The 13,672-nt window shown below is 43.9% G+C and overlaps 1 protein-coding gene across 1 annotated transcript in view; it reads left to right on the forward strand.

Annotated features, from left to right (window-relative positions):
• Window positions 1–13,672, forward strand: part of LOC112124778 (cysteine and tyrosine-rich protein 1) — a 70,347-nt gene that overhangs the window by 53,990 nt on the left and 2,685 nt on the right. The window contains exon 3 of the mRNA XM_026652406.1: window positions 12,688–12,845. Coding sequence (XP_026508191.1) covers window positions 12,688–12,845 — 158 coding nt within the window. The remainder of the gene's footprint in view (window positions 1–12,687; window positions 12,846–13,672) is intronic.

Raw genomic sequence — 13,672 nt, forward strand, 5'->3', positions numbered from 1 at the left:
TGAGCATTCATGGCCCGCCATACAATTTCCATACCTAGATGTGGCCCACCCTGATCTAGTACTTGCAACAGTTCTCAGCAACACACGGGTTTGTAACATTCCTGTTTGCCTCAGCACACTAGTGCAGAAGACAGCCATAAACTGGATGTGTTCCAGGACTGAGTGAGGCATCCTTGTCTGTGCAGTCTCAGGCATATACTGCCACAGATGAAGCATATCTGAACCCAGTTCGCACTGTGCATCAGCAACTGCCAGGTCTCTGACCTCAGTATTATGGAAGTTTTATTGATTACACTGATAAAATGCCACCTTCCATGTCACTCATCCACTTAATATTCTCCCCACAAGCTTGTGCTCCTCTGCCTCACAGGGCTGTACTTAAGGGCCTAGTCTTGCCACCTCTTTAATTAATGCTTACTCATGTGGGTAACATTGCAGATAATGATCAGAGCTATGTGTGATGTTCTCAGTGAAATCTAAAATCATACAAAACTTGCCTGATTTAGGGGTTTGTTACAAACTTGAAACATGGAACAGGTTCATTGAAAGCCTCAGGAGGACCATGAACCTCTCACATTCACCTGACCTGACCTGATTTGATTTGGCATTGAAGCTATGGCACGTCCACTGTGGATGCAAACTTAAGTGAAACTTGGTGGGTTTTGATCTGAGGTTTTGGATTCCTCCAAATACCAAGTTCAAAAGTGTAAATGAAGGTTGCAAATTGAAAAGCAAATAAAATGTTCAAACAAACCCTGTGAAGCAAAAACACAGAATCTGACATAGCTCTAGAAATGAGCTGGTGGAAATATGTGAAGCCAAATGTTTTCAGAAGCTGATGTAAATAAACAGGACTTCAAACATTTACCAAACAAACACTAGTCAGAGCATTCTGGGAGGCACTTAAACCTACCTAACCAAGCTCATGTCAAAAGTGGGTTATTACTAGAGTTCTATCGAGTGGTAGCAATTTTATTGGAAGCATTACATGCCAATCTGTCCTCCCCTCTTTTCTTTGGCTGGGGGTTTGGAAGGAGCTCAACTCCCTTCCTCAGCTGTTAGAGATGTTGCTCCTTTTTTGTTGTGCTCCCATCGCTTTCCTGGCTTCTGACTCAGAAGGTGCTTTTTAACAGTAGTGTGGGACCAGTAATACCAAGGACCAAAAGCAACAAAAAGAGCATCATCTAAAACAAGACAAAGGTGATTACACTAAGTGCAACACTGTCACCCTCCCAGCTATAGATACAATGTCTGGGTCACTGATCAAGGCCTCTGAGCAAGCTCAACAATGTGGAACATTTCCAAAAGTGGAAATTCCATTACAGGTTCTATTTCCTTTCCAGGCAGCTCCTGGAAAAACTCTAATTTCATGAGATTGCAACAGGAGGACTGGGGAGGGGTGGGACGGAGTAAAGAATAGAAAATAGAGAAAAGGCACATCAAACTAAACTGAGAGGCTGGGGTTCAAATACCTTTGTAGCACCTAGCTCAAACAAGTAGGAGGGCAAAGTCAATAACTGGAAGCCTGGGGCACTGTCCTGATCAAAATACTTTAAAATAAAAAGTAAAAAAGCGATCATTTCTGATATTGCAGCGTTAATAGCATTTTTCTGTATCACTTTTGTTTTAAGTTAAATGTATTGACAGTTTTTCAAATGGCAGTAAAAACATTTAATTTCTTTACTATCGGACTGATTGCCTCAGGGTTTAAAAGCCATGATCTGGATCTGTTCACTTTTAAAATTCAAGTTCAAACACAGAACAGATCTAGACTGATCAAAATTTAGTTGCTTACCATTATCAGGTTATAGCCTGAAACCATTTCCTATTCTGCAAAACATGCTAATTTTACTGTTCTGTTGTCCTCCCAACCTCCCTGATCCCCGCCCCCTTATCTGTGTTATCTGCCTTTCATGCGGTGTCATAAACCTACTGATGAGCTCTTCAGGACAGCGACCTTCTTCTTGGGACTTGCTCACTGGTGCCCTGATCCTTGACTGGGACACCTAAGCACTACTGTAGTACAAACTGATGATAATGTTATCCTATGTGAAATGATTTAGGGATGTCAGGTGCTTTTCTGCACCAGAGTTGCAGTCAGGACAGAAAGTCCAAGACTGAATGGATGTGGTTTTCAAACTACAATGATCTTTGTACCCTGGAGGTGATTCCATAGCTGAGGCATGATGCTGGGAAGCTGGGGGCATGCATGCACTGACACGCTGTACTGTTCTACTGAGAGATGACTTCAGTTCCAAGGTCACTTCAGCAGTTTCCACAAGCACTAAATTCATTTCCTGTTTTGTTACAAGAAATAAAATCGACAGAAAGACCTTTCCGTGTGTGTCCTGAATGCGCTGAGCGGGACATCCTGCATCGTCCTCTGTGGGTGCAGAGGGCAGAGTTGTAGAGGAACTGAGATGCTTCTCTATTGTTCAGTGGATGGGGAAGGGAGGGAGCATGCATCCCCTTCATGGTGTTTTTCAAGCATCCCGGGGGCTCGCTGTTGTCAGGTGAGGGGATTTTGGAACAGGCTAGAGGATCCACAACTATATAAATCATTTGGCTCTTTCTCCCTATTGGGGGTGGGCACCTGGATCTTACAGACTTCTCCAGTGTAGCTTATTTGGAGCACTCTGTTGCCACTCTGTAACATTCCATTCTTATATCCCACGGCTGAGTTCTCCACTGCCCAGACAAACTACTCAGGTTAGGCGCCAGGGAGAGGAGTGTGCGGATGTGCATAAAGAAAGTAAGTACACTGTGTTCAGATGTTTCTGGAAAGATAACTTGTCTGAAAAGTCCATCCAAGGATTACACAGAAACCAGAACAAACTGTAATTATGTATCCTGTTATGTTGCAGTGTATATGATTTCCTCTCAGGTCCTATTTAAATATGCCTGACTACACTTCACTGGACATGCAACTTTGTAACAAACTTGTAGGCTGTAACCTACTGTTCATGCATCGAAAATATGAAAAGACAAAAGATATTGTTCTTAATCCCGTGTAGTGTTATGTCTGTCCTGAGCTGCCAGCAGAGAAGGGGGAATGAAGGTTAGGGTTTGCAGTGTACTGTATGCCCAAAGGGCTGTACTTTTGCTTTTTCACAGTGCTTATACTTCTCAAGGCACTTTGTGGGCTGAACTGTTTAAAAAAAAAACCTCACCTTGTCAGTATCAAAGAGGGAAAAAATCAATTTGGACAGAATCAAACATCAGCAGCATATTTAGATACATGATCTGATCTCAGTAAAACAGAATTAATGAAGTAATAGTTGAAATCCTAAAGTAGCTGTTGGTGTACTTTTAAAAGGTTGATTAGTGTGCCGATCTTTAAATTAGTAATTGCTTGTTGAAAATAGTATTACCTTCAGGTGCTTGCTTGGGGAATTTTAGTTTAAAAAAGGAATTCCATGTATAGAGTACCAGCTGGACTGGGCGCTAGGCCTGATTCTGAGTTGCTCTGATTCTGTACTGGGCACAGAAATGGAAGAAGGGGCAAAAGTGACTTTCAGCCATTTTTGCATTCCCTGTATTCTCAGAGCCACAAGGGGGACTGCCAGACACTTGGAGTAAATTAGAGCGGCCTCAGGGGTACTCTCATTTATCCCTATACACTCCATAGCCCCTTAGTAGCCATGGACAGCCAAGAAGAATAGCCTGAATGCGCTGTCCAATGCCCACCTGGGGTTGGGTTGACATAGTACCATTCCACCAGTTCTGTGCTGAATGGGGAATCCTCTTATACAGGGATATATCCTGTATACCGTTTATACCCAGTTCAAGTGGGGAAAAGAGAATCATATATATACAAATTATGTTTTAAAATATAAAAATAAGGAAGTGAGTAGGAGTTTTGCCTAAGTAAAGACTGCAGAATAAGGCCTCAAAGGCAAAACCAGTCCTACTTCAGTTGCTATTCTCTATGCCACTTATTACATTAAACACTGGTGAAGGAACAAAATGGACACCTTGTAGAATCAAACATGTGGGTTTATTATGCACAGTGCTGGCGGAGTGTCACTTTGTTTATTAGGCTCAGAGACACTACCAAACAATTGATTACAAAGGATTATATGGATTTTTCATGGGCGGAGGGAAGTGACGGGGTGGGTGGTCCCGAGCCCCTGAATAGGTCTAGCAGCAAGACAAGATAAGCACAGCAGCCAATAGTCAAAAGATTACATAATGTCTCCACCCATGGTTTCAGGTTAACAAGTAACATACAATTAGTAGTACACAGCTGTTTTTCTTTTAACAATGTATAAAGTGTATTAGTATAAAATATATATGTTGAATTTTGATTTGGGGTCCACAGGAATGAGGTAGCCCTTCTGATTGTCCAACAGGTACCTACCTGGGGATTAAAACAAAAAGACATTTGAAAAGTATATGGCAACAGATTGTTTCATTTGTGTTTCTAAAGGCGGACATTAGTATCTGTGAGAAGCAGGAGGAGGATGTCATATCTCATACTGACATGTTTGAACCTCTTCCATAAACTCAAGTTTGGTGTGTGGGGAGAGCATGGCTACCTCCTCTGCCAGAGGAGTGGACACAAACATAATGGGCTCCTTTCATTCCTTTGGTCTGTTTGCAGCTTCAGATAAAAGTGCCAATTATTGCTCCCCATCTGGCATTTTGCTGACCAACCTTATTTTAGTAAAAAGCAAGGTTGTCTCTTGTTTGTTCTGTTTCTTTTAGCTAAGATTGTTTACTGTTTACTGAGCCTCTGGCCTCTTGACCAAACTCTGGACTTTGGGCCTGTAAAAAGAGCTGACATAGCCCATATCAGGGTTTTACATAAACAGCACATGGATTTTGGCCCTGCAACTGGGTATTAGCTAGCCAAACAATTTCACTGAGTCCTAGGTTTGGCAGTTTTCTGACTTTATGCAGCCCAGGTTACAAAGGCTTCTATTAAGGTGTTCCAGGGTTATGATCACATTGTAGTGGAAAGTCTGCCCAGAAGCAACGAGCCCTGGGAAGCCAGAGGATGTACTGAATCAATCAGTCTAACGTAAGCTTCGCCAATGGAACTCCTATAGCAGGGGTCGGGGGTCATGAGGTTATTACATGGGGGGTCACAAGCTGTCAGCCTCCACCCCAAACCCTGCTTTGCCTCCAGCATTTATAATGGTGTTAAATATATACAAAAGTGTTTTTAATTTATAGGGGGGGGTCACACTCAGAGGCTTGCTGTGTGAAAGGGGTCACCAGTACAAAAGTTTGAGAACCGCTGTCCTGTAGTGTCCCAGCCATAAATTAAAACTTCCCTCCCTGGCAAAATCCCTGCAGGAGAGTAATAATAGAGTAGTCTGCCCTCCATGGGGAGCTAAATCCCCTTCAGGTACAGCTGCCCCTGCTAGGATGGAGGGGGGTTGCACTTTGAACAGTCCAGAAAGCATGAATCTGCCCTCTGTGTGTGAGGAAAAAGTGCACATGAGCCTGCTGGAGCTTTGCTGCAGACCTTACATGCATGTTAGTCCCAGTAAATTCAGTGGAAGTTCTGCCTATATAAACACAGCAAAATCAGACTTAATTAAAGGTCCAAAGAGTTCATTTTTCAAACATACCATATGCTGGAACAGAGGATCAAAGAGCATAGAATATTATTTTTTATAATAGCATCTCAGAGAATGACTTTTTTAAATCCTGTAGCTTCATTTTTTAACACACTAGGGAAAATCCTTTAAGAGATATATTAGTGCTAGTAGTAGTATTCCAAAATTTGTGTTACGTGTACCATTATTGATGTACAGTATTTACAAAAATTCAAAGCCAGCAAACCACTGGTGCCAACAACTGGCAACAAATTAACGGAGAACTAAAAAAGTACAGAAAATTGAGACTTGATAGATCAGATGCATGAAATGAGGATTGTGAAAAGAGTACCCCCTTACTGTACCAAAACATAGTAAAATACAATGAGGATACTGTCCATCATATGTCTTTTAAGAACAATATTTCTTGCACCCTGTTAGGCTGGATTTCTGTAAATTTCCCAGAGTAAACTACCCCAATATAAGGACTTTTATGCTCGTATAACTTTGTCCATACTAGAGGCTTATACTACTTTAACTATATATTGTGTTCTAAACTGATATAACCATGTATGTCACATAGTGAGCTGACCCTTTAAGAGTATTGGGCTCAGCCCATCTCCCCAGGTGAAGGGAATAAGTCCAGGTGGCAAGGGATGGGAGCATGTGACTCAGAAGCAGGCCTGCTGGGAAATATAAGGGCAGCCTGAGGTCAGGGAAAGATTTAAAGGAGCTGAGATGGCTGCATGAGCTGCTTCACGTAGAAAGCCCTTTCTTAGGTCCCAGGTAGAGAGACTGGTAAGTGCAATTCTGCAGAGAGCAGCAGCCGGCTAGGAAGGTTTGAGTGCAGGGAGTAAGCCTGCTGGAGCAAAGTCTCAGCAGGGACAGGACTAAGAATCATCCACTAAGTAAGGGCTGTGGGACAGCTGGGAAGACGGTGGAATTTCTTGTATTTTCTTTTGAACTTTGCATCAATAAACCAGACCCCCCCCTCCGGATGGGGTGTTATTTGATGCATGATATCCTATATTGAGTGATTGGGGAGTCCGAGAGGCAGAAAGTGAGGCAGCGAATGGGTCTGAAGCCAGCCTGGCTAAATCCCAACTACATAGCAGTAGAAAAACTCTGTGCAGATTAGCTCTTTAAATTTCAGGAAAACTTCTACATTGTTTTGCATGTTCAAGTAGGGAGGGGTGTTCAATAGGCACAATTACTCTGAAGCAAATCTAAGCTATGGATCATCTGCATTTTATGCTTCAGAGGCACACAAGCCACAGTGCAAAGTAGATGTCACTGGAAATATAGTATTTTTCATTAATCAAGGTTGAAATTCACTTCATTAGCATAAATCCCAAGTTATCAAGCTTCTGCAGGGGAACGAAGTCAAGTAGGTGAAATCTACCCCCCTCAATGTAGAATATGGGTGTGGACCTGTAGTACTGTCCTGTCCTCAGTAGTCACTACTCTAGCCTGCGAGTTAGAGCAGTGGTGCCCAAACTTTTCCAGTCATTCCCCCCTTACCATTCTCAGAATTTAATGCACCAGCGCAGACATGAGAGTGGCAATACCCCGGCCAGAAGCTGCCGCGCTCCAGCTGCCCAGCAATGAAGGCAGCGCCACCACCAGTAACAACGCAGTAGTAATGGGGGACAATGCTGTTGCTGGTGGCGGCGCTGCCTTCAGCGTTGGGCTGCCAGAGAGTGGCAGCTGCTGGCTGGGGCATTCATGTTGTTTGCAATGTGGGAGGACAATTTTTTTTTAAACCCACTCCCATCCCGCAATACCCAATTATTTTTTTTATCCCACTCCCGTTATTATGGCAGCAGCTCCTGAGGGACCCAGGGGATCCCAGTTTCTTCATCTCCTCCCCCCCCCCCCCCCCCCCCACCCCCTTTTCCCCCCCCCCCTGTTTCCGCCGCAGTGAGTTAGAGTAGTAGCTGCTGCCCCTCTGCCATTTGTGCAGGACATTAAGGCCATTGCATTCACATAGTAGCCAGTTCTGTGGTCATTCTCCCTCTCATTCTCCCTCTCATTCACCCATTAACAGCCTATGTAGGGTAGTTAGCGAGACCTCCCATGTGGTGAATGTGAGGTTCAGAGGCTTCTTGGATCACTGTTTACTGGCAGCCTCCCTGTACAGCCCAGCAGAAGATCTGAAAAGATTCTGTGGGCCTTGCACCAGCCGAAATGTTGACTGGTAAAATATAAATGTGTTGTTAGTGATGGGGAAAGGAAACTTATCTTTTGAATATTTTATTGTTACCCCCGAGGATGTCCTTTGGAATTTCTCTTTTTTACAAAAAAAAATCTTTTCTTCTCCCCCTTTACATTTCTGTATACTCTTTTTCCGTCGCTATTTCTAAGGCTATATTTTTTCCCCTCTAGGCATATCTTTTCTATGAAGGACCTTGCATAAGGTTTCCTTTAAACTGTTGTACTTCAAAGTTTTCTCTTTCCTTCAAATCTTCCTAGTTGCTATGTGATTCTGCTGTGCAGTTTCTAGGTCTTCCTTTGCTTTGCTGTCCTTTTTCTCTAAAGACACTCCCCCTTGATGAAACTTGCAGTGGTGATACAGATGACATTTTTTTATGCTATCCTCTTAATACTGAGTGAAAGAGAGAGAGAGAGAGAGCATGCATTTTATAATATAAAAGTTGATTCAATTTTTTTATAGGGTATTTAATTGAACAGGAACATGAAAATAGCATTGAAAAAGATTTGGCCATGTCAGAAGGGAAAATAAATATATTTATGATTTTGCTTTATACATTGTAGCCATACCAAAGGTTATCCACAAAGTGAACAAGTGTTTATTTTTACATCATATCCACAGAACAGTCATTCCAACACACTGGTCATGTCAGGACTTGATTCTGAGAGTTTTAGCCTTTTGGAGCCTCATTTTCAGAAGTGCAGAGCACTCAGAGCTCCAGCTGAAGTCAGTGGGAGCTATGGGGGCCCAGCACCTCTTAATAGTGTGTTCTGACTGTTCAGCTGATTAGCAGATACCACGTTAATGCTGTAACACTCTCTTCAAAATCCTCTTAATCTTCTTCTTTTTTTTTTTTTTTTTACAAATGAAGTACTTGGCTCACATAATAATGTAAAATGCATGACCCGTGAGTCTGATTCAGCGGGCTTTGGATCAGCCCCTACTTGAACAGAGAAGCCATTTGAGTGTAGGCAGCTCCTTCTCCATGTCTCATGCTGTCACTAACAAACTGTCTAAAAGCTAGTCTCTAAACACCACGTTAATGCAAAATCTGACTTCATAAATAGAAACAAAACTGGTTAGCAGGGGTGAAAGTAGAAATAGGGACTTACCAGTACGGGGCTGGGCTGGGGCCGGCTCTGCCCCCCCGGAAGGGGCGGGGCCTCAGGCGGAAGGGGCGGGGATGGGGGGTCGGAGCCAGCCCCGGCCCGCCCTGTACCAGTAAGTGCCCTCCCTCTCCCCCGCCGGGGAGCAGCGGGGGCTCCGGCAGCAGTTTAAAGGGCCCAGGGCTTGGCTGCTGCTACCGCCCCAGGCCCTTTAAACCGCTGCCGGAGCCCCCAGCTGCCGCTGCTACTCCAGGGCTCTGGCAGCAGGGCTCCGGGGGCTATTTAAAGGGCCCGGGGCGCCCCTGCCTCTACCGCCCTGGGCCCTTTAAATAGCCACCGGAGCCCTGGGGTAGCAGCGGCGGCGGGGCTCCGGCAGCAGTTTAAAGGGCCAGGGGCGTAGAGGCAGCGGTAGCCCCGGGCCCTTTAAATAGCCCCCAGAGCCCCGCCGCTACTCCAGGGCTCTGGTGGCTATTTAAAGGGCCCAGGGCAGTAGAGACAGCGGGAGCCCCAGCCCTTTAAATAACCCCAGGAGCCCCGCTGCTCCTCATCCAGGTATTTGGACATATTTTGCCACATTTACATTGAGTAGTACCTTACTCCATGAGTAGTTCCATTGATTTCAAGTCTACGCCTGTTGTAAAGTATTAACTCGGCATAAGGAGTGCAGAATCTGGCCCCACTGTATTTATATTGTTGCATTTTTAGGTCAGTCACTGTTTCCAGAGAAGTGGGTGGTGCTGTTTGGTTTTGAGATTGGGTTTTTTGAGGGGGAGGGAGAGTGCGGATGGAGGGTAGGATTGGCCTTTATTCTTTTAACTGTGGTTTGAATTCCCCTCAGTTTGTAGGTTGTAATAATAATGAAAAAATAGTGAATTGTTTTAATCTCAAGAGCTTGAGTGAATGAGTGGGGCAGAGTAGATTTGCATATTTGGAACATTACTGTCGAACAGTTAATGTGGGAGACCTGCTTTACGTATACAAAGGAAAAATACACTAAAATTATAGCCAGCAGTCCAGGGATGTTTGGTTTCAGGTTCTGTTTCTTTCACGTAGGAGATAGTTTAAGCACAACAATTTTCTGTATGATTTTCTGATATTGCACCCTAGGGGAAGGTCACAATGATTCATCCATTTAATGGATATAATGGAAGCATTCATAGTACTGCAGTTGTTTATAATAAATGGAGCTTTCATTATGCCTTTGGTTTTTGTTTTGTCTTATTTTTTGGTAGTGTCATAAGAAGACTCTTTGGAAATGAAAGAATATCTCACAAAGCCTTTTCAGAATTTAACCTTTCTTTTTTTTTTTTAATACGCCCATTGTTCCAAATGTGGCTAACTTGGTCCCAGAGAGAACTGGATGAACTTGACAACTGGAAGATCTCAGTCACATAGTCTAATGTTGCAACATTCTGTTATGTTACCAATAAGGGGCTTCCCATGTCCCACACTTTGACCCAAGCCTAGAAATGTGAAACACTTAATGCCTGTTGGTGAACACTAAGGGTTAGACCTATAAAGAGATTTAAGCACCTTTAGATACCTAAATCAACAATGTAAACCCTCAGAACCCCTGCACAGCTGCTGCCTAACCCTGTAGGTGAATAAGGTCCTTAGGTGTCTACGTTTCCACCAGTAAAGACCTCTACATTTCGGTTGGTGGGCATGCACAAAGCCACCTAATTCCTGATACCACTGAGCTCTAAACCCTGGCAGGATTCTCAAACTAGGCAATTCCCTGCCTATCTCAGCTGCAGGGCCTGCTCTGGCAGAGGTTCCTGGGGGCTGTCTACAGGATCAGGCCCCCTACAGAACAAGGAGTTGCCGCTGTGCCCATTATGCCCAGTAGTCCAGTTGTTAGAGCATGAGAAATTGAGGTTTAAATCCCCCCTCTGAGTAATTCAGAACAGGTACTTGAACCCAGGGTCTCCCACATCCCAGGTGAGTGCCCTTATCTTAGTGTTTTATAAAATACTTTATATATGCATTGGGCCAGTGAGAATGACTCTGTAGCCCAGTGGTTAGGGCACTGTTCTGGGAGACCCCAATTCTAGTCTGCTCTAATAACTATACAAACGTTTTATAAAAAAGTGGAATAGCTTCAACAGGAGAGATTGAGAGAGACCCACCCCAGAATAGCCCACTGTCTGATAGCTATGACACACCTGCAATGTGGGAGGCCTGCTTTCAAGACAGGCAGAGTGGGGACTTGAATCTGGGTTTCCACATCCTGAGCAAGCACTCTAAACACTGGGCTATTGGCTATAAGGAGGTGCCACCACCACTGTTCTTTGCGAAAAAGGGCTGGCTTAGGTGCCTACCATCAGGAGAGGGTTCACAGCTGTGAATCCTGATGGGAGTCAGGCTTCTAACTCCCTTTGAGGGCATAAGCATTTCCTTCTGGCTAGCCTAGGTAGCTCTTCAGTGTGATGGCCTCTGTGAATCCCATTCTTAGGCACCTGAGTCTCCCTCTTTACTGTATAAAGAGCCTGGATGCCTCACTTGGGCACAAAACACTGAGCCTAAGTCCCTTTTGTGGATCTAGAGAGGCCCCTGGATCCATATGTAGACACCTGAATAAATGGTCTGATTTTCAGAAGTGTTGGGCTCTTGCAGTTACCATTGACTTCCACTGAAGCAGCTGGGCACTCAGCATTTTGAAATGCATTCCAGGGCTGACACTTGTATATGAAAACCAACACATTATAAACCCTGTTTTATTTATGACTTTCAGGTTTTCGCAATGCTTTCTTTATTTTCTGCATTGCAAGATATCCTATTGTAGCTTATTTGTTATTGAACAAAGTATCAAATTAGAAGACATAAAATATACATAACAGTATCCACAAGGTTGCTATCTAGAATCCTGGTTTGAAAGTAAAATGATGCATAGAATAAAAATATTCAGTAAACTGCATTTTCTCTTTGTAAAAGTCACGACTATCAATGCCTATCTCACACATTGTGCATGCTTCACTGACTGCGCAGAATAACAAGACTGAGCGAGCCTAGGGTGTATCATAAGGGCTAATGTTGGTCCTCAATATCAGGAGCTCTTCATGTATACCTAAAAGAAGAATTTTGACCCAAAGTGTAAGTGCAACAGGGCTTCCTTCTTCCAAATGGTTTGGAACTACAGTCTGATTAATCACTTTGGGGGGAAAGGTAACGGGTAAATTGAGCCCCTATGACTGTTTTGTTTTGTTTTAATCATTGTGCAAGTATACATGCTGGATGCACCAGAAGATGTGGGAAAGAATGACCAAATTGAATTTGCTTCTTATTATTCACAATAGAGAAGGTTCTCCTAAATCTGGAGTTGGACAGGTACACAATTCTGTGTACTAAAAAAACGTTCTGACCCAAAATATAGCAAAGACCAGAACAATGCAGATGGAAACATTCCATGCCAGCACCTTGGGATGCCCTTGGAATTACTATGGGAAATTGACCTTTTTCTAAAGAGAAAAGAATAGTGATTTTCCTTCTAGGGGAACAACTGCATAATGGGGTGGAGGAGAAACTGTCCTGCACAATATTTAAAAGTCATTTATGCCTGCCCTGGAATGAAACAATTTAACATACAGTAAATCAGGAGAATGACCTGGCTCAATGTTCTAGGTGACTTTGAATTAACTGTCTCATTTTGTGTGTGTCTGGGATCTTCATGTTTGTTTAGATGCTGTGATGGGTTGATTTCTGTGGTATTTCCAATAATCAATACGCATTTTTGTTTAAAATGAGGAACGCTGAAGAGGAAAGGATTTCTTTCTTTAAACTGCCTTTGGCTGAAGCTGACTGCATATTTCCTCTTACATTGCAGAGGCACAGCAATAGCAGGGATTGTATTTGGTATCGTATTTATAATGGGAGTGATTGCCGGCATCGCCATCTGTATCTGCATGTGCATGAAGAACAACCGTGGGACTCGAGTAGGGGTCATCAGAACTACGCACATCAACACCATCAGCACCTATCCAGGTGAGGATGCTAAGTTACTCCTTCATAAGATTGCCAAAGAATTCCATAGGAAATGTTCATAATAGAGCTATATTCTTTAATCATTATGATTTCATAGCAGTGGCAATTTTAGTGGGGGTTCATGGAGTCAATTTTACCCAGAGAAATCATGAACCCCCCACTAATGCCGCAAACCTGAGTGGTGCTGCAACCCTGGCCACCCCATTGCAACACCCAGAACAGGGAGCCAAGCCCATCCCCCCAGGACCGCCACTACAGGTTGAGTGTGGACCAGGCTCACACTCCAACACCTCCCTCCCCATCTTCAGGCCTCCTCTCCAGGCCAGGATTAGGGGTGTTGTGGTCGGTGCCCCTCTTGACTACAATAAGAAGAGTTTAGTTAAGTGCAGCCATTGAATGGGGAGATTACATCCACTCTTGGTTCATAGTAAGTAAAATAAAGATGTCAACAAAGGACAGCTGTTCCCAATAACTGAGGGCATGTCTACGCTACAATTAAAACTGGCCTGTGCCAATGGACCCGGGCTCGCGGGGCTGTTTAATTGCAGTGCAGACATTCGGATTCGAGCTGCAGCCCGAGCTCTTGTACCCTTCCACCTTGCAAGGTCCCATGGCCCAGGCTCCAGCCTGAGCTCAAATGTCTACACTACAACTAAACAGCCCCACGAGCCTGAGTCATTTAGCACAGGCCAGCCATGGGAATCCAATTGCAGTGTAGACATACCCTAAGATACTTTAAAAAATACTCCAGAGCAGTGTAAAGTGCACCCTGCCATCCCATCAAATGTTCAGGAGTTGGGTGGGTGTGGTTTCAGTGCTTGGGGAAG

The sequence above is a fragment of the Terrapene carolina genome, unplaced genomic scaffold (assembly GCF_002925995.2).
Source record: "Terrapene carolina triunguis isolate 2854851 unplaced genomic scaffold, T_m_triunguis-2.0 Scaffold33, whole genome shotgun sequence".
Lineage (NCBI taxonomy): Eukaryota > Metazoa > Chordata > Testudines > Emydidae > Terrapene > Terrapene triunguis.